At 46.0% G+C, this 27,220-nt stretch overlaps 1 protein-coding gene across 1 annotated transcript; it reads right to left on the minus strand.

Annotated features, from left to right (window-relative positions):
• On the minus strand, positions 1-26,098 carry ache (acetylcholinesterase (Yt blood group); the record flags this gene model as incomplete). The annotated part of the gene is made up of 11 exons (XM_083640157.1): positions 1-122; positions 1,977-2,155; positions 2,775-2,967; positions 4,075-4,320; positions 5,017-5,239; positions 5,885-6,145; positions 8,695-8,918; positions 10,500-10,620; positions 13,750-14,104; positions 25,469-25,620; positions 26,081-26,098. The coding sequence occupies 11 exons, from the start codon at positions 26,096-26,098 to the stop codon at positions 1-3; spliced, it is 2,094 nt and encodes a 697-aa protein (XP_083496283.1).
• Positions 26,099-27,220: the final 1,122 nt, after the last annotated feature.

Below are 27,220 nucleotides of genomic sequence, written 5' to 3' on the forward strand. Positions count from 1 at the left end.
TCAGAGGTCAGTGCAGCGCTCCTGCTTGCTGTAGTGGTCGAACTGGCTCTTCCAGTGCATCATGTAGGAGGACCAGCGGTGAAACTCCACCTTCCACTGCCGCTCCGCCTCGTCTATGTTGTCTAGGGGGGGGGAGGGAGAGAGACACAAGCAGAGAGACATAGAGAGATGGGGAGAGAGAGAGAGAGAGAGAGAGAGAGAAAGAGAAGAGCAGTTAGTTAAGCATTAAACGTAGACTGTGACAGAGACGATTATGTGAAATTTACAACTAAGACATCGCTATGGAAACATGGGCCAAATGCAGTGCCCAAGTCACACCCTCTTCCTGGTGCAATTCCCCATTCTTTTGTGCACCCGTCGATCATACAACTAAATATCAGACCAAATGTACGTTTATGGGCGTTGAATGTTGTCTTCTGTGATTGTAATGTTCTGTTGAATGTATCTTTGTGTCCAGTTTAGGTGGGGTGGGGTAAAAATCGCTTGCCAGCGCAATGCATTGTGGTCCAGTACGACAATCGCGGCTAGGCTAGTGTAGTTTTGTAAACACTGTGACGACAAACACGACGTGTGTTTGAAGTGGGGAAAATTTAAATAAGGACAACTTGACTAGAAACAACTTAACTCATCTGTCTGAACTCAGGACAAAGCTAGCTTAGCTTAGTGGATGTTCTTATCTCAATGGTTCTGAGCTGCTGGACACTGTGTGCGTGTGTGTGTGTGTGACTGCATGACTGCCCATGCTCAACTTTCCTTTGCTAACTTTGCTCCATCTCACCCTGCCAGCCTCCCCCTCTCAGCCTCTCCATCTCTCCCTGCCAGCCTCCCCCCTCTCAGCCTCTCCATCTCTCCCTGCCAGCCTCCCCCCTCTCAGCCTCTCCATCTATCCCTGCCAGCCTCCCCCCTCTCAGCCTCTCCATCTCTCCCTGCCAACCTCCCCCCTCTCAACCTCTCCATCTCTCCCTGCCAGCCTCCCCCCTCTCAGCCTCTCCATCTCTCCCTGCCAGCCTCCCCCCTCTCAGCCTCTCCATCTCTCCCTGCCAGCCTCCCCCCTCTCAGCCTCTCCATCTCTCCCTGCCAACCTCCCCCCTCTCAGCCTCTCCATCTCTCCCTGCCAGCCTCCCCCCTCTCAGCCTCTCCATCTCTCCCTGCCAACCTCCCCCCTCTCAGCCTCTCCATCTCTCCCTGCCAGCCTCCCCCCTCTCAGCCTCTCCAGTCTTTTTATAGTTCACTGCTCTGAAGCACCATGAAGCTGTGGCTGCTTCCCTCACATTCTCCCCTCCCTCTGATAATCCATCTGAATGCAGCAACCCGTTAAATACCTGCTCAAACAGGATCCAATAACCTTATTTGGTTACATGTAAGGTGCAGGGAACAGATGTTTTTGATACTGCTCTTGGACCAATCTTTTGCATGACTTCATTGATTTTGGAACTATATATAATTAGTCTCTTATATGACCTGCCTCACTTGGACACAGATAATATTGGCACCAGATCACAGACTGTATCAAAATATGAACATAGCCACAGTGACTTCACCCACTGGTTTGTGGACTCCTGTTTTGAAGCCTCGATTTTGGCATTTTGAACGTCGCCATCTTGTTTTTTGGGGCGTGAGCCGGACAGAGCTGCAGCGCCGCCTGCTAAGCGAGCTGCACCATCACTGGACAGGCGACCTGTCAATCACGCCTCCAAAGCCTAGTCCGCTTTATAGTCTATTTGACTCTAAACGGGAGTATGATTTTAAACTAGCGATTGAGACCAAAAGGAAGCGGTTCATTGTACCGAGTGGAAGCAGTGGACAGTGTTGTCGTGGTTACCAGTGATGTTGAGGAGGCGGGGCAGGAAGCGGTTTATTGTACCGAGTGGAAGCAGTGGACAGTGTTGTCGTGGTTACCAGTGATGTTGAGGAGGCGGGGCAGGAAGCGGTTTATTGTACCGAGTGGAAGCAGTGGACAGTGTTGTCGTGGTTACCAGTGATGTTGAGGAGGCGGGGCAGGAAGCGGTTCCAGAAGGCACACAGCTGGTTCCTCAGGCCCTTGTGGATCTTCAGCGGCTCGGTGTTCAGGCCCACGTGCTTCTGCTCGCTGACGGTGAACAGAGGCCAGCGCTTCCTGCTCTCCACCGAGCCATCATGGTACACATTGGGGTTTCTGGGAGGGGGTGAGGGAAGGAAGAAGGAAGGGGGACAGGGAAAGATATTGCAAAGAATAGATTAGATGAGATTACACTTTTTTTCTTTATATCCCAGGTCGCCCCCAAGCCTAACCTTTTGTTTGTTTGCTTCGGTCAGAAGCATCACGGAGAAGATTCTTTGTTGAATTTTGTATTTGGTTCATTGACGTCCACACACGGCCCAATTCCAAGCAAACCAGGGCTTGTAAACAAAAGTCACATGGACTCAGAAGTAGCTTGTTTATTGGACAGATTTCTGGTACCCTGTCATCCTGGCAGGTTAGAGATTTTGGCTCCCAGGCGGCATCAAAAGATATCTCATCCCAGCCCTGTAAATGTAGCTGAACATGATGGAATCGTCTTATTCGTCTGTGCTCTCTGACGTAACTCACTTTCTCTGGTGTACATACCAGTTAAGAATGCATGAAGAAATCACTGAACTCCAGAGTTCAAATAAACCTCTCCAAATATTCTTGGAGTGAAATCACCCTCAGTCTATACATAAGTTTTCTGTTTATTCTTTATTTATTTATTTGTATTTGTTGTCATTTCTTTCCCTTATCTGATTATGTATTTTCTTTCTTCTAGACTCCTCACCCAGCCCGGGCAAAGTTGGCCCAATACTTCATCATGCGCCGGCTGAGCTTCTCCTCGTCGGCGGTGTAGTTGAGCCTCTTCTCCAGCGGGAGGCCGAAGACAAACTCTATTTCGTAGCCGTGGATTACGCCCATCCATTCGGGCCAGGCCAGGTTGGACGCCCGGTGGTCAAACAGGTAGAGGTAGACCCCGCCTGGAGGGGAGGGGAGTGTGTGTGTGTGTGGGGGGGGGGGGGGGGGGGGGGGGGGGATAGGAGCAGGAGGAGAGGAGGAGAGCTTATTTTTTTGTCTGCAGTCAGGTTCTGAAATGACCACCCTCCAAACAGATAAATGTTATTATAGTTAAAAACTAAACTAAAACTCTAAAACTAGCTGTGAAAACACATTTTAGTTAACTGAAATAAAAACAAAAACTAGACTTGGGGGGTGGGGAGAAAACGAACTGAAACAAATTTATATTGTCTACTTACAAAACTAACTAAACTAAAATAAAATAAAAAGATGCCAAAAATGTCTTTAGTTTTAGTCTTTGTCAATTTGGTCAGATTTGTGAGCACAATGAGCCTGAGGAGGCACTGGCACATGTTTATTGAGAGTGGGACGTCTCTACATGACCGAGTCAACTGCCTTCACAAAGTGTTGTGTCTGTGTAATACCTATTCTGAACTTAACTTCTTAAATCTGCCCCTAACAAATACCCCCATATTATACAACTAAAAACTAAAACGAATGAATACTCACAAGCACATCCACTCTAGCTAACTGAAACTAAACTGAATTGAAAACAAAAATTAAAAACCAATTAAAATGCCTGCTAAATTCTTTGGTTTACCAGACTACCCTGTCTTTTTCCAGCCAGTGGTAACAATATTATTTAGTCTTGTTTGCCTTTGCAAGACATCACTGTTCTATCCAGTGACAGTGGCATCTCTTCTAATGGCTTTGTATCTTACTAGTCAAGCATGGGAGGAAACAACGACCATTTGGTATAATTTGCTCATTCCTGTTGTTTCCAGAAAAACGGGCTGATTGTGGAAAAGGGAAACCAACTGAATTAAAGATACATTTTTTTATGTATTCTATGATTCTATGATATTTCAATGATTCTTTTTTACTGTCCCACTACTAGTATATTATAGGTTTATAAGTTTAAAAGCTTGTACAATTTGGATCTAAGCAACACACGAGGGGTGGGCGGTGCGATATTCAATATCACGATATTTATGAAATATTGTGATATTCGGCTCGCCCAAGGCTAACTTAAACATATAGATCCACATGTACATCCGCACACACCCTACCCTGTGAGTTTCCTCCACTGTTCATCACCCCAGAGCCAGCCCCTCCCATGTTGGCCCTGAGGGCATTGTACTGGGCGTAGGAGCGGGCGAAGTGGGCCAGTGGGCAGATGACGTTGTGGTCGCCCACGATGTCGTCGAGGCCATCGCGGTTCTTGACCCCGTTGTTCTCGTCCATCCAGTCGGTGTACTGCAGCACCACTGCCTCCAGGCCGATGTCGTTAGCATGGGGCACGCTCAGCTTCACGCCTGCAAGGGAGTTTACAACACACTTCGTCACCACTGATGATGATATACACAACACACACATCTATATCTTGTGTGTGTGTGTGTGTGTGTGTGTGTGTGTGTGTGTGTGTGTGTGTGTGTGTGTGTGTGTGTGTGTGTGTGTGTGTGTGTGTGTATATATATACAGTATATATTTATTTATTATTATTTTCATATTACGCAAATACTTATAATTTGTTAGCAAACTACTGTAGTTGTTCAGGGCAAACCAAGTTCACCAACTTTCAGGGCTTTTTCTGAAAATCGTGATTTAAAAAAAATCCCATTTACGCTTCGAAAATAATAAAAGTGGTCCTCATTTGTGAAGCTTATCTTGCTGACCAGATAGTTCGCCGTTTCATAAACTTTTGTTAACCACCGACCTTATTTCAAGCATTTAACCAAAATCCCCATACAAAAACCCCATCGACTTTGAGACGAGGCAACCGGAAGTGCTAGCATCCAGGTCTTTCGGTCTCATTCCTGCTGTACTCTAAATTAGGAAAGTAGTAAACTTATGAAGTAAAGTAACTTGACCTAATCTACCCTTTACTTTTACTCAAGTAGATCTTTACACCAGCAAGTCTACTTCTACCTAAGTAAAATGTCAGCAAAGTAACAGGACTTGTATTGAATAGGTATTTGGGCACCATTGGTTTGAGCTGAGTGGCCGTTTACCTTCCAGGAAGTCCTCTCTGGAGATGAGGCTCTCGTTGTCTTTGCTGAAGCCCGGTGATCCGTACAGCAGGAAGTAGGAGCCCTCGTCCTGGTTGACCCCCAGGAGGATCTGGGTGTCCTTGAAGTTGCCTGAGTTCAGCATGGCCTCAGGTGTGTCGGGCAGAACCACCCCATCCACAACGGGAACAAACGCAAAACGGAAGAGGGCCGTCCACGGCAGGACCTGCTCAGAAGACCACAACAAGCCAGACATTGACCATGGAGGTCATCTGAGTTATTGTGCAATGAACAAGACATGTGTCAGATAACCTATCAAAGTCACACATGAATGAAAACGAGAAATCAAACACAGAATCCACATGAATTGACTGCAGTGAATCAGAATTGTGAAAACAACACGATCAACAAGTCACCAGAAGTCCATGAGCTCATTGAAACCATGTAATGTTATGAAATGCAAAGCAACACAAATACTGTACATGATTTCATGCATTCATGTATTGCCTTTCCCACCTATTCAAAAATCTGTTGCTGCACGAGACCACTTGTAGATACAACCGGAGCTTCTCATAGAATGACCCGTCAACCAGGTTGCTCGAGTACAACCAGTAGGTGTCATAACACTGTTGCTTTGCAATGTACATGATGTAGTGACATGTGCAGGGTTTTTGAATAGGTAAAAAATGCTAAAACTTTGTGTATGGATTCTCTAATGAGGCATAGTTTCGGTAAAATACAGATAGAGCCCCCCTTCCCCCCCAAAAAAACAAAAAAACAAACTGCATTTGCATTTGAAATTGACTTTGCAATGTGCATCATGGCCTAAAAGAGGATGACTTGAATTGGCCGACTCCTGAGTCTGCATTACCTGCCACTCCTGGTCAATGAGATCCTGTGGAGATTTACTGCGAAGACAATCCACCAGCTCTGTGTCGTTACCCCCGTTGCAGCCGACCAGCTTGCCTAGCAGGGTGGCGCGTCTGCGGCCCTCGGCGGGGCTGACGGAGGCCCAGGGGCAGTTGGGGACCCCACTCTGGAGGATGGCCCTGGTGAAGGTAGGCCGGCTGTCTGGGGACAAGAGGTGGTACCCGACTGAAGCACCACCGGCACTCTCACCAAATATAGTCACCTGTTTTATGGGTGAAGACAGATGGAAGATTTTGTCACCAAATGACACAACACAAAACAACACAACACAACACACCGCAACGCAACGCAACACAACACAACACAACCTATACTCGTTTCATGAAAGCTTTTACATTTGCTTTTCTAAACGGCTTGTATCAGGTAGGTCTTCCCTGGCACATGGGGAGTGTTTTACGTTATGTCGTTTACAGTAGGTCTTCCCTGGCACACAGCACTACATTTAGCATGAGCAGCAGTGATAGCCACCATGGCTGAACAGGAAAAGAAAGAACAGAGCATAAAAAATGATCCCAATCAATAAAATACAGCAAACAAAATGCTGCACAGCCAATTTCCTCAACAGAAGATCCAAGGAAAAGTACCGGCCATGCTGTTTGATTGACAAGTGAAGGATGTGAAGTACACCGCAAAAAAACACAACAGCAATGACCACGGATCAAGGATGTGTATGTTGAATTATTAAAGCAAGATGGCTACCTTGAGCTTGTGGTGATCTGTGCCTTTAAGGATGCACCCCCTATCTCTCTCTCTCACACACACACCCACCCCCACCCTAGGCCTAGACAAATGAATGAGAAGAGCTTAGACTGTCCGTGTCCGTCACTGGCCTGCCTACACCTGGCAGCGCGTCCAAACGGTCCGTCGTTTGCTAGGCAGCCCGTCCCTACAGACCAGATGCAGCATCTCCATTCATCACGCCATTATCCACCAAACCCCACCGCTCATCGCCCCAACCGACTATTCCCGGCCTGCCTCGTCTGCTCTGGAGGACAGGAGGTAACGCCGGGCTACACAGCTGCAACATGAGAGGTATCACTCTACTTGGGGAGCTCAAATGCACCAAGTACCTAACCTGTGGAGGTTGTCAACTGGCTGAGAACTTTGTAGTACATAGCGACACAGACATAAGACTGACACTGCAAACACAGCAGCTCCAAAAGTGCCAGCAAGCATAAATTCAGCTGGAGCAGGAGCCTGGCCATTCACACCACCTCTCTTTTGCTCACAACTTGTACCGTCTTCCTGCCTGGCTTGACACACACAAAAAAACAGATCAGATGGCGAAACCTCCGTTGCAGGTTGTACACGGGTGCCTCCGGTCTGAACGGTCCAATCTGTTAACGCGACAGCGCCGAAAGGAAACTGGCTGCGCTTCCAGGTGCTTCACGGCTATTCGCGGTGCTTCAGCGTCGGGTGTGTTTGCACTGTAAGAGACTGAGAAATTGATGGTGGGTTTGGGTGAAACTGTATATTGAATTGCTGTGTTTGAATTTTGCGCTATCACTGACTATTGATCTTTGCTGTGTTGTGTGCTTTTTGCTTGCACTGTATTTGTGTAGTAAAGGGATTGACATCAAGAAAGTATGTTGTCAGACTACGCTGCCCCCCACAGTCTGAAGACGTATCTGCCTTTAAGGGCTGTCCCATTTTAAAGTCGCAAGATAGCCCTTAACACTTAGTTTTGAGGGCTACTAAGATTGAGGGTTGAGCTTGAGGGTTAAGAAAAGAATTGGGATTGGGCCTAAAGGCTGAATTATGCTCACCCTGCCGTGAAGGGCGCGGGGGTGGAGCGAGGGGCGGGCGCGTCAAATTACGTAAATTTGTTGGCCGTGGTTATTCACTAGCTCCAGCGGCCGCTCGCGTTGCGCCTGACTTTTTTTCTAACAGCGCGAGCTTCTCTCCAAACATGGCCGCATTTAAACCATTGAGCCCTGAACACTGAGCTGTGTTTTCGCCACATTTCTTGACCCATGTGGTAGGCTATAAACTTAGATTTGCAACTGTTCGTTTTTAGTCATTTCACCAAGTAAATGTGTTGTGTTGAGAGCATTATTGAGAGAGATTAAAAGCAGCACAGAGTAGTAGGCTATCAGGGCTGAGTAGTAAAAACGGCTTTCAGTAAAAACAAGTTTGGTGAGTCCTTCATGTGCTGATGTGCGGTCGTTTGAGAGTGAAAGCGCACTCAGTACTGCACAGCGTTTCATTGCGACTTTTCACGGGCTGTTTTCACCATTGTACAATGCACACAATACATGCTGATCACTTTCTGAGTATAATGGCATCTGCCCCAGCGCGAGGTCTGCACGGTGACTCACGGAGACTCGCGGGGCCCCACCCCCACGGAGCTTTGCTCGAGCATAAGAGCACCTTAACACTGACTGGCACCCCGACTTAACAGCTCAGCAGACTACTACATAAAGAGTGGCACAGGTTGACACAGTAGGAACATCGCTCGCTCTCCTCGTCAAAAGCTTTGGGGTGACGGTGTTGAATACTGAGCCGAAATCTAGGATCAGGATCCGTTTAGACCTTTCGATTCACGTTCAGATGACAATGTTGTGATAATGATCAAATTCAATTTGAATGCTTTTGCAGACTTTCCAGACCTGTGTCGGAAGGAATCCTGTCTAGTGTGAGCATGATTGAGGCAAAACAGTCTGTGAAATCCATCGCTGTGTGTGATACAATGTGTTTTCCAAATCGGTTAAGATCATTTTTTAAAGTGGGTTGGTGTGTTCCCAGCCTTACCTGTTTGGGGTTCCCGCCGAAGAAATGGATGTTGTCCTGGACCCACTGCAGCGCCAGCCGCTGGTCCAGGAGACCCACGTTACCGGGAGCCTCAGAGGAGCCGTGCAGAGCCAGGAAGCCGAAGGCACCGATCCGGTAGTTCATAGAAACCACAATGACCGTCTCGCTGTGGGCCAGGTAGCGGCCATCATACACATCCAGTGAAGAGGAACCACTGTAGAAACCTGGAAATGTTGAGTATAGTATTTCGTAACTATATTAATATTATACTATTTGTAATAGAAGCATTGTTTGTCTCAGGCCATAGTCAAGGGAAATGAAATGCACTTGAGTCACTGAATGAGAAATCTGGGCACCCAGAGTCTATCAGTCTGACTCTGGGACAGACAGCTGATATTTCTGGGTTTCCATTGTAGAGCGGACGTCCGTGCCAAGACTTCCGCTTGCGTGCGGTGCCGTCACTGTTGACATGAGAATGGAGTTGGATGATGGGTGATCAAGGTGTTTTAGGTCCAGATGACATTTTGGCGAATCTCTATGAAACAGATAGATACATATGAGACATTGTCAGACTGGAAACAACGACTGAAGCAAAAGTCTTGGAGCGGACGCCTCCTCTCCAACGTGAAACCCCGAAATATCAGCCGTCTGACCCAGACCATGTTCACATTACAGGCAAATCTGATTTGCTGCTAAAGTCATTAATCATCATTATCTTGATTGGTTTCCCAAATCTGATTTGGGGGTGTGTCCGCACTGCCACAAATCTGATTTGGGCAAGTGTTCAAGTCGGATCTGTGTATCCAGATACAATGAGCCAACATACAATGTTTCTGACAGTGTTTGCATGTCTGCTCTCTGCTCTTCAAGTCCCAAGAAAAAGTCATATTGCGATTATTGTGGACAATATTGCGATTGCTGTGATCTAATAAACAAATGTTATCATGAGTCTCTACACTTGCTTGGTTATCAAGGAAAATGCAGAGATTGCTTTATTTTGAATGTGTATTTCTCAACTCAAACATATAAACTTATATTAGCATAAAAAAGAAAAAGAAAAAAAAGTACAGTACTGTTTTCAGTGCCAGTAAAACCAGTAAAGCAATTTTGTTATTGAATGAAATTGCATCCTTTTGCGATTACACTGTACAATTGCACAGGCTGACATTGTGATTCTGATGAGATTAATTGTGCAGCACTCGTTAATATAAAACATTCAATTTTAGCCAAAAGGAAAAAGAATCACTGTCGTAGCGATAAAGGCAGCCTGTGGCACAGCCTCTCCTGTAAAACCAGTGTGCTGTTCTCATTGCTGACTCAGGGCCAGGTTTCTTCATTTACATTTGACCGGCAATAAATCTCCTGCTGTAAACCCTGCCACTGATCTGCTGCTGCTGCTGCTGAGCGAACTGAGACAAATGATGTCTCTAATCGAAGGTTTCCATGCATGAGTATCCTGGCTATATATGATGTTATATTTTCTTTAGGAGTCGTGGTAATGTCCTTTCCGTTTCTCGATACACTTGATTTTTTTTGCATGTATGACCATGATCCACATGGTCAGGACTCAGGACACTCTCATTGACACCATGCTCTTAGCCTGTGATGACATCACCACTGAGGTGGTTGGACCTGTGATGACATCACCACTGAGGCAGCCATGGTTGGACCTGCAGTGACATCACCATTGAGGCAGCCATGGTTGGATACACCGCACAAAGCTATTTCCACTGGGATCATTAAAATGGGAGTTTAATCTCTAATCGCGATTGAATCTAATCTAGAGACATTTTTAAACCACATACCACCGCCGTAGATCCACGCCATGACGGTGAGGTTGTGTGGCCTGGACGAGGAGGGCACCCAGACGTTGAGGTACAGGCAGTCCTCGCTCATCTCCCTGTTGGGGTTCCACATCTCGCTGCCCTGGAAGTAGAGATGCACAATATGATACTGGACTAATAATAATGGATAATAACCGATAATTACCTGCTTCTCATGGCCGATACGATACAATAACCGATAATTACCTGCTTCTCATGGCCGATACGATACAATAACCGATAATTACCTGCTTCTTTATGGCCGATACGATACAATAACCGATAATTACCTGCTTCTTTATGGCCGATACGATACAATAACCGATAATTACCTGCTTCTCATGGCCGATACGATACAATAACCGATAATTACCTGCTTCTCATGGCCGATACGATACAATAACCGATAATTACCTGCTTCTTTATGGCCGATATGATACAATAACCGATAATTACCTGCTTCTTTATGGCCGATATGATACAATAACCGATAATTACCTGCTTCTTTATGGCCGATATGATACAATAACCGATAATTACCTGCTTCTTTATGGCCGATACGATATAATAACCGATAATTACCTGCTTCTCATGGCCGATACGATACAATAACCGATAATTACCTGCTTCTTTATGGCCGATACGATATAATAACCGATAATTACCTGCTTCTCATGGCCGATACGCTACAATAACCGATAATTACCTGCTTCTTTATGGCCGATACGCTACAATAACCGATAATTACCTGCTTCTCATGGCCGATACGATACAATAACCGATAATTACCTGCTTCTTTATGGCCGATATGATACAATAACCGATAATTACCTGCTTCTTTATGGCCGATACGATACAATAACCGATAATTACCTGCTTCTCATGGCCGATACGATACAATAACCGATAATTACCTGCTTCTTTATGGCCGATACGATACAATAACCGATAATTACCTGCTTCTCATGGCCGATACGATACAATAACCGATAATTACCTGCTTCTTTATGGCCGATACGATACAATAACCGATAATTACCTGTTTCTTTATGGCCGATACGATACAATAACCGATAATTACCTGCTTCTCATGGCTGATACGCTACAATAACTGATAATTACCTGCTTCTTTATGGCCGATACGATACAATAACCGATAATTACCTGCTTCTTTATGGCCGATACGATACAATAACCGATAATTACCTGCTTCTCATGGCCGATACGATACAATAACCGATAATTACCTGCTTCTTTATGGCCGATACGATACAATAACCGATAATTACCTGCTTCTCATGGCTGATACGATACAATAACCGATAATTACCTGCTTCTCATGGCTGATACGATACAATAACCGATAATTACCTGCTTCTCATGGCTGATACGATACAATAACCGATAATTACCTGCTTCTTTATGGCCGATACGATACAATAACCGATAATTACCTGCTTCTCATGGCCGATACGATACAATAACTGATAATTACCTGCTTCTTTATGGCCGATACGATACAATAACCGATAATTACCTGCTTCTTTATGGCCGATACGATACAATAACCGATAATTACCTGCTTCTCATGGCCGATACGATACAATAACCGATAATTACCTGCTTCTTTATGGCCGATACGATACAATAACCGATAATTACCTGCTTCTCATGGCTGATACGCTACAATAACTGATAATTACCTGCTTCTTTATGGCCGATACGATACAATAACCGATAATTACCTGCTTCTCATGGCCGATACGATACAATAACTGATAATTACCTGCTTCTTTATGGCCGATACGATACAATAACCGATAATTACCTGCTTCTTTATGGCCGATACGATACAATAACCGATAATTACCTGCTTCTTTATGGCCGATACGATACAATAACCGATAATTACCTGCTTCTCATGGCCGATACGATACAATAACCGATAATTACCTGCTTCTTTATGGCCGATACGATATAATAACCGATAATTACCTGCTTCTCATGGCCGATACGATACAATAACCGATAATTACCTGCTTCTTTATGGCCGATACGATACAATAACCGATAATTACCTGCTTCTCATGGCCGATACGATACAATAACCGATAATTACCTGCTTCTTTATGGCCGATATGATACAATAACCGATAATTACCTGCTTCTCATGGCCGATACGATACAATAACCGATAATTACCTGCTTCTTTATGGCCGATACGATACAATAACCGATAATTACCTGCTTCTTTATGGCCGATATGATACAATAACCGATAATTACCTGCTTCTCATGGCCGATACGATACAATAACCGATAATTACCTGCTTCTTTATGGCCGATACGATACAATAACCGATAATTACCTGCTTCTTTATGGCCGATACGATACAATAACCGATAATTACCTGCTTCTTTATGGCCGATACGATACAATAACCGATAATTACCTGCTTCTTTATGGCCGATACGATACAATAACCGATAATTACCTGCTTCTCATAGCCGATACGATATAATAACCGATAATTACCTGCTTCTCATGGTGGATGCGATATAATAATCGATAATTGTTGTTATATGTGACCTTCCAAGTCCAGGAAGTGTTCCTGAAAGCTGCAGTTCCTCGAATGGCCACTTGAGGCTGGGTGCAGCAGGCATTCGGCCCATGTTAAAATGCCCGACTTTGTAACAGGATTAAACATGTTTCCAGTATGGGGCAAAACACGGTTTTGGTCTATATAGCTATTTTCATAACAACTGTAGGATGGGTGGAGGGGGGCATTTTTTATATAACTTTAACGTTCAACTATAACGCTGGGGGGGGAAACAGATGATAGAAAAGGGGGTGATTGACAGGTCGCCTGTCCAGTGATCGTGCAGCCTGCCGATCACGGACCAATAGCAGGTGGAGCTGTTGCTCTGGGAAACCCCCATCTCACGTGAGCTGTGTAAGGACCCCAAGATGGCGACATACAACACTTTGCTGCAAAACGTGAGTCCAGAAAGTAGTGGATGGCTTTGTCCATATTACAGATCAGTGGCTCCACTCCTGGGCTAGCCCTTAACATGGGAACTGTCAACACAACCCAGGTTACATTTGTATAGATATTATTATAGCCAATATTTATCGTCTATAATAATGCCGATACTGATAATAGCGATAAATATACATTTTCCATTATCGGCCGCTAATTTATCGGCACCGATATATATGGTGCATCCCTACCTGGAAGCCGGGGAAGGAGTTGTCCACGGACTGGAAGCAGGCGTTGGGGTAGCTGGTGGCCTCGTGCACGCCCTGCCAGGGCCGTTTGGGCTCGGCGCGGCGGAAGCGGCGCTTGCCCACCGGCGGCTCGGCAAATGGGATGCCCAGGAAGGCTGTGACGTAGTTGCTGCCCGGCACCGGCAGGCGCACGCCATGGACACGCCCGCCGCGCGTCTGGGCCGTCAGGTCGTCGCTCTCACAGGAGCAGGGCGGGGAGAGGAGGAGGAGGAGGGAGAGGGAGAGGAGCGGGGCGAGGAGGGTGGAGGGCTGCATGATGGAAGAGCCTGTCCGCTCGCTGCTGTTTGCTGCTACGTCCCTGTCCGATCAGGGAGGGCTGGGTCTGCTCTGCTTCACCTCAGAGCTACAGAGAGACAGGGAGAGAGACAGAGAGATGTGATTAGGGGGAGGGAGAGAGAGAGAGACAGGGAGAGAGAGAGAGAAAGAGACAGAGAGATGTGATTAGGGGGAGGGAGAGAGAGAGAGACAGGGAGAGAGAGAGAGAGATGCAGGCAGAGAGAGAGAGAGACAGAGATGTGATTAGGGGGAGGGATGGAGAGAGGCAGAGAGAGAGACAGATGTGATTACGGGGAGGGATAGAGAGGCAGACAGAGCGAGAGAGATGCAGGGAGAGAGAGAGAGAGAGAGACAGATGTGATTAGGGGGAGGGATAGAGAGAGGCAGAGAGAGCGAGAGAGATGCAGGGAGAGAGAGAGAGAGAGACAGATGTGATTAGGGGGAGGGAGAGAGAGAGGCAGAGAGAGCGAGAGAGATGCAGGGAGAGAGAGAGAGAGACAGATGTGATTACGGGGAGGGATAGAGAGAGGCAGAGAGAGCGAGAGAGATGCAGGGAGAGAGAGAGAGAGAGAGACAGATGTGATTAGGGGGAGGGATAGAGAGAGGCAGAGAGAGTGAGAGAGATGCAGGGAGAGAGAGAGAGAAAGAGAGAGACAGATGTGATTAGGGGGAGGGATAGAGAGAGGCAGAGAGAGCGAGAGAGATGCAGAGAGAGAGAGAGAGAGAGAGAGAGAGAGACAGATGTGATTAGGGGGAGGGATAGAGAGAGGCAGAGAGAGCGAGAGAGATGCAGGGAGAGAGAGGCAGAGAGAGAGACAGAGATGTGATTACGGGGAGGGAGAGAGAGAGGCAGAGAGAGAGACAGTTGTGATTAGGGGGAGGGAGAGAGAGAGACAGAGATGTGATTAGGGGGAGGGAGAGAGAGAGGCAGAGAGAGAGACAGATGTGATTAGGGGGAGGGAGAGAGAGAGACAGCTGTGATTAGGGGGAGGGAGAGAGAGAGACAGATGTGATTAGGGGGAGGGAGAGAGAGAGACAGCTGTGATTAGGGGGAGGGAGAGTGATGGAGAACAGATTGAAAGAGGGAGGGATAAATCAGAGGAGAAACAGGGACGGTAGGAGAGGACAGAGGAGGGCTAAAAATAACCTTAGTCATATATACAGGATGTCATCAAAGTCCATCTGAAGCCAGGTTCACACAGGCAGCACAAATCCAATGTTTTGCCATATCCAACTCAGATACTTAGTTTCTATCTGAGCAGCCACAAACTGCATGGATACCAGATTTAAGTCCTAGACGCCCGTCTACCTCTACTGTGACTTAAGGGATTAAGCAATGGCTATACTTGCAGAAAATGTGTCCTTAGTGTGCTTACGCCCTTGTGGTTATAGACGGTGTGTCCTTAGTGTGCTTAGTGTGTGTATCAGTCGGACGATTAATATGACTCTGACCTGAGAACCCAGTGTCTATCAGTCTGACGACTAATATGACTCTGACCTGGGAACCCAGTGTCTATCAGTCTGACGACTAATATGACTCTGACCTGGGAACCCAGTGTCTATCAGTCTGACGACTAATATGACTCTGACCTGAGAACCCAGTGTCTATCAGTCTGATGACTAATATGACTCTGACCTGGGCACCCAGTCTATCAGTCCGACGACTAATATGACTCTGACCTGGGCACCCAGAGTCTATCAGTCTGACGACTAATATGACTCTGATCTGAGCACCCAGAGTCTATCAGTCTGACGACTAATATGACTCTGATCTGAGCACCCAGAGTCTATCAGTCTGACGACTAATATGACTCTGATCTGAGCACCCAGTGTCTATCAGTCTGACGACTAATATGACTCTGACCTGGGAACCCAGTGTCTATCAGTCTGACGATTAATATGACTCTGACCTGAGCACCCAGAGTCTATCAGTCTGACAGCTAATATGACTGTGGGACAGACGGCTGATATGTCATGCTTTCCGCTGTAGAGCGGACGTCCCGCCCCTTCCGTCATTGTTTACAGTCCGACAACGTCTCATATGCAGATATTTTTATTATTATTAACCCAAATGTCATCTGGACCTTCAATCGATCAGCGCCTCCAACTCCATTCTCACGTCAATTAGACTCTAAACAATAACCGCGGCGCACGGAATCAGAGGTCTTGGTGCGGACATCCACTATACAGCGGAAACCCGACAGAGTCATATTAGTCATCAGACTGATAGACTCTGGGTTCCCAGGTCAGAGTCATATTAGTCAGTCTGATAGACTCTGGGTTTCCAGGTCAGAGTCATATTAGTCATCAGACTGATAGACTCTGGGTGCCCCAGGTCAGAGTCATATTAGTCATCAGACTGATAGACTCTGGGTTCCCCAGGTCAGAGTCATTTTAGTCATCAGACTGATAGACTCTGGGTTCCCCAGGTCAGAGTCATTTTACTCATCAAGACTGATAGACTCTGGGTTCCTAGGTTGGGGTCTGCATGACTGTTGCAACTGTTGTCCTCTCAGAGTCTGCCTCTGCAGTCTGCATGACTGGGCTGATTTCTAGACGAGAAGAGAGCAGAGAATGTCACTGATGGATCAAAACAAACACGTCATACACACACACACACCACACGCACACACGCACCCCACACACACACACCACACACACACCACACGCACACACCCCACACACACACCCCACACACACACCCCACACACGCACACACACACACACACACACACACACACACACACACACACACACACACACACAGAGCAGAGGTGATGTTTGGATGCTATTTGCTGTGGCTTGACAGTAATTGTAACAGGGTGGACATGTTGTTTAGAGAAGAGGATATGGAGAGGTGGCCCCTGGCCAGGCCTTTCACATGAGCGTGTGTGTGTGAGTGTGTCTGCACCCGCGTGCGTGTGTGTGAGCGTGTCTGCACGCGCGTGCTTGTGTGTGTGTGTGTGTGTGTGTGTGTGTGTGTGTGTGAGTGTGTGTGTGTGTGTGTGGCCACTGGCCAGGCCTGGACTTTCACATGAGCATCTTTGTCTCTGTGTATCTCAGCAGAGGGAAAGACAATCCATCACAGCAGCCTCCTCTTCCTTCTACTCCATTATGGCCCGTACACACTAGCCGGCCTCCGTTTCTTTCACACGACACAACTGTCTGTCTGTCTCGTCATCAGGAGTCTTTGAGTCGTTTTGGTTTTCACACTAGATGACTGAGCTGTGACAGGAGGTCCCACATTACAAGATATTTCACCGGCAGGAGCCCCCGAACCAGTCCACAACCGCAGTCCCACACCACCAACGGGTGCTGACGTCAGACATTATGTTGTCTAACGAGTGACGTGTCATAGACAAATACCATATTTAATATTACAGTAATCTCTCGAGACAGACTTTCGACTTGCATCGAAAATCTGTCGGCAAGCTCCGTGAAAAGCTGTGCAGGGTGCAGGCTCGCATGCTGGAGTGAGCGTGACCGGTGTGTAGTCAAAACATACCGTTTTCAGCGTCTACTTGCTACTAGCAACGAGCTAGAGTTGTTATTGTTGTTTCATAGCGACGGAGGGATTTGAGAGCGACGCACAGGGAGGGGAAAGGAAATCCATAAATGGTCAGAGCCGGTTGGTTGGAGCCAATGGCAGAGCTTGCAGGGAGTGGAAACAGATTTTCTTCTGCTGCCGGCGGAGCCCCTCAAGTTCCTGTTGCACAGCATTGAAACGAGGCTGCCCCTAGAGGTTAGAGAAAGAAATATACTTTTTTTTTTAACCGATGGGTTCCCAGATTGATATTACAGTGAATCCAATCTGCCGTTAGCTTGGCCGCTACGTTTGCTAACTATTCTGGACATTCGTTCTGGCTCAAAACGCCGCAATACGTCTCTTTTAACCAGTTTGAGTTACGCTCTTTCCATATCTTTTCCATATAAGCCCACCAGCTTTGATATCTGTTGGCTGGTTGTTGATATTTATAACAATATTGTGCCTTTTGGACGAGCTCCACAAACAGCTCGCAGCTCGCCGACGCCCAAATTCCACTGAGTCCGGGTTCGGTCCGTCTGCGCTCCGGTACGGCTTCGGAGCCGATACGTTTCCACTCTAATCAATGTGTCAACTTCCACCAACTCCGCTGCGTTGCGTGTCTACTCCGTCCCAGCTCCGACGATCCGGAGCTCTCCGAAGCAGATACGCAAGGCTTCTATTTTTCACGGATGTCGGAGCAAAGCCGCAGCAAGTTGGGCGGAGCCAGGCCTGGAGTCAACAGGGCAGAGGTGCTTACAGCATTCAAGATCAAGCCAGAGGACAAACATGGATGACGAAAAGTTCATCATTGAAGTGGAAAACCACAAGATAATATATGACACGACACATCCTTTTTACAAGGACAACACCAAGCAAGTCCACCCCTCCTCTGCTTCTCCAGTTGGGAACAATGATCTTCTGCCTGTTTGTTGTTGTATTTATCCCACATACAAATTGTCTTGCGCGATTTCACCGCGAGAACTTGTCGGTCTCGTCACTCCAGCTGTCTGGCGGAGCGGAGCCGTGACGTGCTCTGCACGCAGCCGGTGAGTGTTGGCGGAGCACAGAGCACGTAGTAAAACCGGAGAACAGCCGCAACGCAACGCAAATGCAACCAGTGGAATCCATAATCTGGGGCTTTGGGGGGAAAATGTTTTCACCATTTTGCGATGTTTTATAGGCCAAATGTCGAGAAAGTAATGGTCAGATTAATCGACAATAAAAATAATCGTTAGTTGCCGGCCGCCCTATTAGGCTCTGCATTCAAAAGTGAATTAAAAAACATCACTCCCCTTGAACCAATCGCACTCTGTTTGTGTGTGTGGGACAGAGAGGTGACATCTCCAAAATAGATTCTATGTACAACCAAGAGAGAGGCTGGTCGGAAATAGTACACACACACACACACACACACACACACACACACACACACACACACACACACACACACACACACACACACACACACACACACACACACACACACACACACACACACACACACACACACACACACACACACACACACACACACACACAGCTGCCCCCTATCCCTTACAGTGCCTCCCAAGCTAATCCTGCTGCTATGACAACCATACATCTCAAAATATAAACAGCAGCCAGGCCGCCTCTAACCTGACAGGTGCGTTTAATACGCAGCCCGGGGCAGCTAGAGGGAGAGAGAGATAGAGTGTGTGTGTGTGTGTGTGTGTGTGTGTGTGTGTGTGTGTGTGTGTGTGTGTGTGTGTGTGTGTGTGTGTGTGTGTGTGTGTGTGTGTGTGTGTGTGTGTGTGTGTGTGTGTGTGTGCGTGCGCGCGCGTGCGTGCGTGTGTGTGTGTGTGAGTTTCCAGCAGCAGGCAGGGGGGCTGTGTAGTGAATAAATGCCCTTGAGGAAAACACTGAATCCCTTCTATTATATTACTATTATTCCTAATATTAATATTACTATAGTTGTTATTGTTATGACTCTGTTGTTCAATTTTGAACTCATTGGCAAAATCTGTCCACAGACAGACAGGCAGACAGACAGACAGACAGACAGACAGACAGACAGACAGACAGGGATACAGACAGGGATACAGACAGACATATAAACACCTGGTAAAGTACTCAAAAAACACATTTTGCTAAGACACCACACACACGCACGCACGCACGCACGCACAAGGTGAAAACAATGGTCAATGGGTCTTGAAATTGCAATGGGTGTGGACTTTTTGTTCCGGAACACATGATTGTGAATGTAGAAGGAGTCTCTTGCGCGTCAGCCCCTCTGCAGTGGGAGGTCGTGCTCTCAGAACAGGACAGTATAATAAAGAAGGAAGATTCTGGAGCACTCAATTCACTGGAAAGTGGTTTTTAATAAGGTGCAGTGACTAACGTTTCGACGCACAGCGTCTTCATCAGAGTCAAAAACCTGAGAGTTTTGACTCTGATGAAGAAGCTGTGCGTCGAAACTTGCAGTGACTACACTGCACCTTATTAAAACCACTTTCCAGTGAATTGAGTGCTCCAGAATCTTCCTTCTTTACATGAGTGTGAATGTTGTGATACGGGACAGTAGAAAACACATGAGTGTGAATGTTGTGATACGGGACAGTAGAAAACACATGACTGTGAATGTTGTGATACGGGACAGTAGAAAACACATGAGTGTGAATGTTGTGATACGGGACAGTAGAAAACACATGACTGTGAATGTTGTGATACGGGACAGTAGAAAACACATGAGTGTGAATGTTGTGATACGGGACAGTAGAAAACACATGAGTGTGAATGTTGTGATACGGGACAGTAGAAAACACATGACTGTGAATGTTGTGATACGGGACAGTAGAAAACACATGAGTGTGAATGTTCATCATGGCGGCTCGAACAATCCTGTGTGTGTGTGTGTGTGTGTGAGAGAGAGAGTGTGTGTGTGTGTGTGTGTGTGTGTGTCTTTGTGTGCGCGCGTGCATGCGTGTGTCCGTGTGTGTGTGCGTGTGTGTTTCATCTTATTAGTGTGTGCAGTGTGCACTAACCAGTGTTGGGCAAGTTACTTTCAAAATGTAATATACTACATATTACTAGTTACTTTCATTGTAAAGTAATAAGTTACTTTACAATATTACTTTCTGTGTAGAGTAACTCGTTACTTATTACACTATTTTTGCATTACTTTTACCAAAACAACAGCAGCAGCAGAATGACATGGCCGCCCCGGAACCATCCCGAAAAATAATGTCAACCGCCTTGAAGTCAGTGTAAACAATCCAAAATTCTAAATGTTATTAGTTTCCTTTGTTATTGTCATCTGTAGTGGTTATTTGCATAAAAACAGACAGTTTGATTGGGAAATGATTGTATCTTTTTTAAATATGTGCTTTAATTTAATCAAATGTAACTCAATTTGTAACTTGAGTTACTTGACAAAGTAACTGGTATAATACTGAAATCCTATAAGTAATCAGTTATATTACTGAGTTACTGCTAAAAGTAATATATTACATGTAATATGTTACTTTTGTAATGAGTTACCCCCCAACACTGGCACTAACTATCTAATGGTGTCAGAGGAGATGAGAGTGGAGGACACGGGGCTATAATGCTGTGAAAGAGAGGAGAGAGCAGAGGGGGAGAATGAAGTTATTAATACCAGTGAAGACAGCTGCATGGCGGGAACAAGGCTGGCATGGGGGAGAGGGAGGTGACAGCGGAGAAGGAGGCAGACCACGCGCCAGAATTAAATGTTAATAATGATAATGATATTGATAATAACAACAACAATAATAATAATAGATTGCATTTATATAGTGTCTACCTATAGATTAGTGGTTCCCAAATGGCGGAGGCAAGTCCAGGTGTGCCGTGGGCTTTTGTGACAACTAGGGGTTAAACTGAGCTGCCTGGTGCCATCAACTAACAGGGGATAGACCGCTATAGATTTATTATGAAACCTATATAATTATGCCACAATTCTAACTGATTAAACCTCGAAATTACGTGCAAGAGGGCCCAAAACACTTGATACAAAATAATTTTCAATCTATGGCACGATTGCCCCCCCTCCCTTCTTCCCCGCTGGTCAGCTTTCAAATTACAAAATTTCTTCCGCGCTCGGGAACGGAACACTTGCTGAGTGCACTTGCATCATCCACTACGCCTGGAGTGTATCCTCGCCCGTGTGTTGTCTATGTTGTTCGGTACGGGTGCGTTCACATTCGCAACGCCAAAGCGTTCCCCAGACCACCTTTTCAAGTGGATCCTGTCACGGTTCCCCGTTCCAGACCTGGGGTCAATTTGGGGACAAGTGTGCTCGGGAACAGTACCGGGGCGCCAGTGTTAAAGCACCCAAAGTAGGTACCCTGAAGTAGTAGCATTGAATTAATAGTAATAGCATTGTATTGTATTTATGTCTGCATCTGCCAGTGGGCCATCAAGATAAGAGTATAGTCTCTAGGCATAATAAAATGTTAATTCCACTACAGGAGAGACTTGATGAGCTCTGAAATTAGGTGGAAAAAATGTGTGCATGAGTATCGGCAATCGGCCAAGAGTTGGAAAATAAATATCGGCTCTTTGGGGGGGGGGGGGTCCAATATCGTGCAATCTAAAACAAATGAGGAAAGCACATAACACAAGGCTTTATGGGTATACCGAGGGGGCAGATGTTGAGGCTTTATGGGTATACCGAGGGGGCAGATGTTGATGTTTGAGTAGACAAGTTCCCCATACTCAGTTACAGGGAGTGGAATCAGATTTGTGTTGAACACCCATCCCCGCCCCCTATAGTTATATATACCGTAAATTCCGGACTATAAGGCGCACCGGTGTATAAGCCGCACCTGCAAAGTTGACTGTTTTTTACATATATAAGCCGCACCGGACTATAAGCCGCGGGTGTTTTAATGGTATTTTTTTTTTTTTTTTTTTTTTTTTTTTTAATTGTGTTTTAATGTTTAATTACCATATGTAAGGGTTCATGCACAGAGGGGATTGTCGGGAAAGAGATGGCTGTTTGAGGAAGCTCCCATTTATTAACATTTCAACAAAACAACATAACACAACACCACCTGTGTTGTTTTTTACAGTGCACACAGTGTCATACAGTGTCATACAGTGTGGTGAAAAGAGGGCAAGAGAGGAAATTAAAACAGAAGTGGATTTATAGTTAGAAAGAGTGCTAAAGAAGAGAGAATTCAGTTTTTTTTTTTTTTTTTCTGAAAAAATCCATAGATAAGCCGCACCGTTATATAAGCCGCAGGGGCCAAAAAAGGCAAAAAAACGGGAAAAAAGCCGCGGCTTATAGTCCGGAATTTACGGTATATATGATTTGATATGGGATATGATGTTTAATTTTCTGATTCTGACAAATTATGTTACTTGAAGTAACATTTGTCTCATGGGATTTTTAATCTAGAGGTAATGCATCAAAATGCATGCAGCACTGAGATAGCTCCATATAAAACACTGTATCCATGGTGCACATTAATTTACAGGCCAAGGATTCAGCCCAGCACCACAATCACTTGTTTAGGAGGCAACCTGACGAATGAGAAGAGACAGGATGGAGAGATGGGGAGAGAGAGAGAGAGATGGGGAGAGAGAGAGAGAGAGAGAGAGAGAGAGAGAGAGAGAGAGAGAGAGAGAGAGAGAGAGAGAGGTATTGTAGGATAGGAAAGAAGAGCGGAGGGCAGAGGGAGCTGTGTGTGTGTGTGTGTGTGTGTGTGTGTGTGCGTGTGTGTATGTGTGTGTGTGTGTGTGCGTGTGTGTGTGTGTGTGTGTGTGTGGGGTTGGGGACTCAAATTAGAACGAGGAATCTCTGTTTATGAAGTTCACAGGGGGATTGGTTTCACTCAGGGCGCACCACATCACATGTCTCTCAGGATAAAACACGGAAAAGTAAAGATGGCCGTGAGCACCACAAGCCGAGTGCCATCCAGGACAGGTCCATTGTATTTGAGGGAAGGCAGACATCTCTACGGCCGACATCTCTCGGAAACTCACACCAAAACCATCTACATAGATGAGAGGGAAAATATGTATTTTGGATTTTAGGGTGAGCTGTCCCTTTAAGAAGAGCGATATAAGCTGTGGTCCACCTCTGATATGATAGGAGGATTGGAGGTTGAGATTCGATTTTTCTTTCCAGCTGCAGTGTGCTCGCTCTCTCACCCTGTAGCTTTGCTGTCCACTCTGTATGACAATGAATCAATCTGTGTCTGTCTCTCTGCATCCTCAGCTCAACCTCACAGTGAACTCTTGCTTGGGTTGCTACGGTAACCGGGCCACACAGTCCCACTGCATCCTCCCTGACCATCATCAGCATCCTACTCCCATCTTTCCCCTCACTCTGCCTCTGATTCACCCTCTAGTCCATCTTTCCTTCACTCTGCCTCTGATTCACCCTCTAGTCCATCTTTCCCCTCACTCTGCCTCTGATTCATCCTCTAGTCCATCTTTCCCCTCACTCTGCCTCTGATTCATCCTCTAGTCCATCTTTCCCCTCACTCTGCCTCTGATTCACCCTCTAGTCCATCTTTCTCCTCACTCTGCCTCTGATTCACCCTCTAGTCCATCTTTCCCCTCACTCTGCCTCTGATTCACCCTCTAGTCCATCTTTCTCCTCACTCTGCCTCTGATTCACCCTCTAGTCCATCTTTCCCCTCACTCTGCCTCTGATTCACTCTCTAGTCCATCTTTCCCTCACTCTGCCTCTGATTCACCCTCTAGTCCATCTTTCTCCTCACTCTGCCTCTGATTCACCCTCTAGTCCATCTTTCCCCTCACTCTGCCTCTGATTCACCCTCTAGTCCATCTTTCCCCTCACTCTACCTCTGATTCCCCCTCTAGTCCATCTTTCCCTCACTCTGCCTCTGATTCACCCTCTAGTCCATCTTTCCTCTCACTCTGCCTCTGATTCACCCTCTAGTCCATCTTTCCTCTCACTCTGCCTCTGATTCACCCTCTAGTCCATCTTTCCTCTCACTCTGCCTCTGATTCACCCTCTAGTCCATCTTTCCTCTCACTCTACCTCTGATTCACCCTCTAGTCCATCTTTCCCCTCACTCTACCTCTGATTCACCCTCTAGTCCATCTTTCCCCTCACTCTGCCTCTGATTCACCCTCTAGTCCATCTTTCCTTCACTCTGCCTCTGATACACCCTCTAGTCCATCTTTCCCCTCACTCTGCCTCTGATTCACTCTCTAGTCCATCTTTCCTTCACTCTGCCTCTGATACACCCTCTAGTCCATCTTTCCCCTCACTCTGTCTCTGATTCACTCTCTAGTCCATCTTTCCTGCCTCTGATTCACCCTCTAGTCCATCTTTCCCCTCACTCTGCCTCTGATTCACCCTCTAGTCCATCTTTCCCCTCACTCTGCCTCTGATTCACTCTCTAGTCCATCTTTCCCCTCACTCTACCTCTGATTCCCCCTCTAGTGACTAGAGGGTGAATCAGAGGCAGAGTGAGGGGAGAGAGAGAGAGGGGAAAGATGGACTAGATGGACTAGAGTCTAGTCCATCTTTCCTCTCACTCTGCCTCTGATTCACCCTCTAGTCCATCTTTCCCCTCACTCTGCCTCTGATTCACCCTCTAGTCCATCTTTTCCCTCACTCTGCCTCTGATTCACCCTCTAGTCCATCTTTCCGCTCACTCTGCCTCTGATTCACTCTCTAGTCCATCTTTCCGCTCACTCTACCTCTGATTCACCCTCTAGTCCATCTTTCCCCTCACTCTGCCTCTGATTCACCCTCTAGTCCATCTTTCCCTCACTATGCCTCCTGATTAACCATTGACATCCCTAATAAAAAATAATTTTGATTATCATCTGGACCATAATCGTGCAGCCCTAAGATGAAGAGCAGGATGAGGATACAATACAGGAGACACAGCCTCATCCAAACACACCACAGACACAGCCTCATCCAAACACACCACAGACACAGCCTCATCCAAACACACCACAGACACAGCCTCATCCAAACACACCACAGACACAGCCTCATCCAAACACACCACAGACACAGCCTGATCCAAACACACCACAGACACAGCATGTGTGTTGCCTCCTTCCTTCAACAGGTTTCCTAACAGTAGAGTCTGAACTGAAGCATGCCATGTTGTCATTGTAATTATACACTAAGAGTAGAGTCTGAAGCATGCCATGTTGTCATTGTAATATACACAGGATATGGCTGTGACAAACAACATGGTTACATTTGATTGATTTGTGGCAGCCCACCACCCACAATGTCACCAACCACAAGTCCATCTACAGCAGATCCAGTTCCTCAGATTCACTGACGGACCTTCCTTCAAGATTCCACAACTCGCCTGAGTTAGTAAACGGTAACTTGATAACACGTCTTTTGCCACCCTACAGCCTTTAACAGTAGGTATTTAAGTAGCGTATTATGTATCCTATGAGACCTTATGAACCTTTCTGGCATTTTTCTGGTGGCTTATGTTTTCAAATCTGTACTCTTACCCAGGGGGCGTGGAACATTCTGAAAAGCTTGGCCCCCAGAAATGATATGTACCTGGCTCCGGGTGAAGGAGGAGAAGGAGGGCGGTCAGCGTGCACAATGGCAATATTCTGTGAGAGGCAGCAATCCAGCAAGGCATCCAGTCTGCCAGAAAGCCATTAGAAGAACAAGATGATATCTACCTTGTTGTTGAATATTGTGGCTTCTAAATTAACGTAGCCTAATGTAGTGCAGACAAAGAGTATCCACCTTATTTTTGAATGCCCCACTGTAAAAAATAATTGTGGGTGCAAGGTCCGGTTTAACGTGACTTATTGTTGCAGCTTGCCATTTCCTTTGGCTCGCAGCCCGGTACCAAATGTGTTGCGGCCCAGTACCGGTCCGCGGCCCGGTGGTTGGGAACCACTGGCCTACAGCTCTCCCCAGTACAGCAGAGGGAAATTGGCCAAGTACAATTGGGTAGAAAAGGGAAATCCGGAAAAAGAAATTACTTAAAGCTCTAGGGGCCATATCTTACACCCAAATCTTAGCGCAGGGGCAAATCTTTGCTAGTTTCTAGCACTCAAATTCTCCCCTTTTCTTTGAATGACCTCTGGGTCAATACATCAAAGCATGTGTTTCAGAATACCTCTGGATCAATACATCAAAGCATGTGTTTCAGAATACCTCTGGATCAATACATCAAAGCATGTGTTTCAGAATACCTCTGGATCAATACTAGGGATGCACCGATTGCCATTTTCTTGGCCGATTCCGATTTCCGATTTTTGAATAGTCTGACTTGCCGATACCGATTTTTGCCAATTCCGATTTTTTTTTCTAAAAACAACAATTGACAGCTTACACAAACGTTTTTGTAACTTTGTTTGAAAATTAAGATTCATAGAACAATTCTTACATCTAATGGGGATCCAAATAAACAAATAAACAATTCTTATCATTTCCATTAGGGATGTCAATTTTCGGTTAATTTCACTTTCGATTAACCGACGCTAATAATCGATTAACCTATCGGTTAATTCATAATTTTTTAATATAAAAAAAAAAAAAAAAAAATTTTTTTTTTTTTTTTTTTGTCTATTTACTCAATGAACTCATGCCCAAACAAGGCGTGTCTATTTAGATGCTGAAATGTTAATGCT

The sequence above is a fragment of the Poromitra crassiceps genome (assembly GCF_964638095.1).
Source record: "Poromitra crassiceps genome assembly, chromosome: 7".
Taxonomy (NCBI): domain Eukaryota; kingdom Metazoa; phylum Chordata; class Actinopteri; order Beryciformes; family Melamphaidae; genus Poromitra; species Poromitra crassiceps.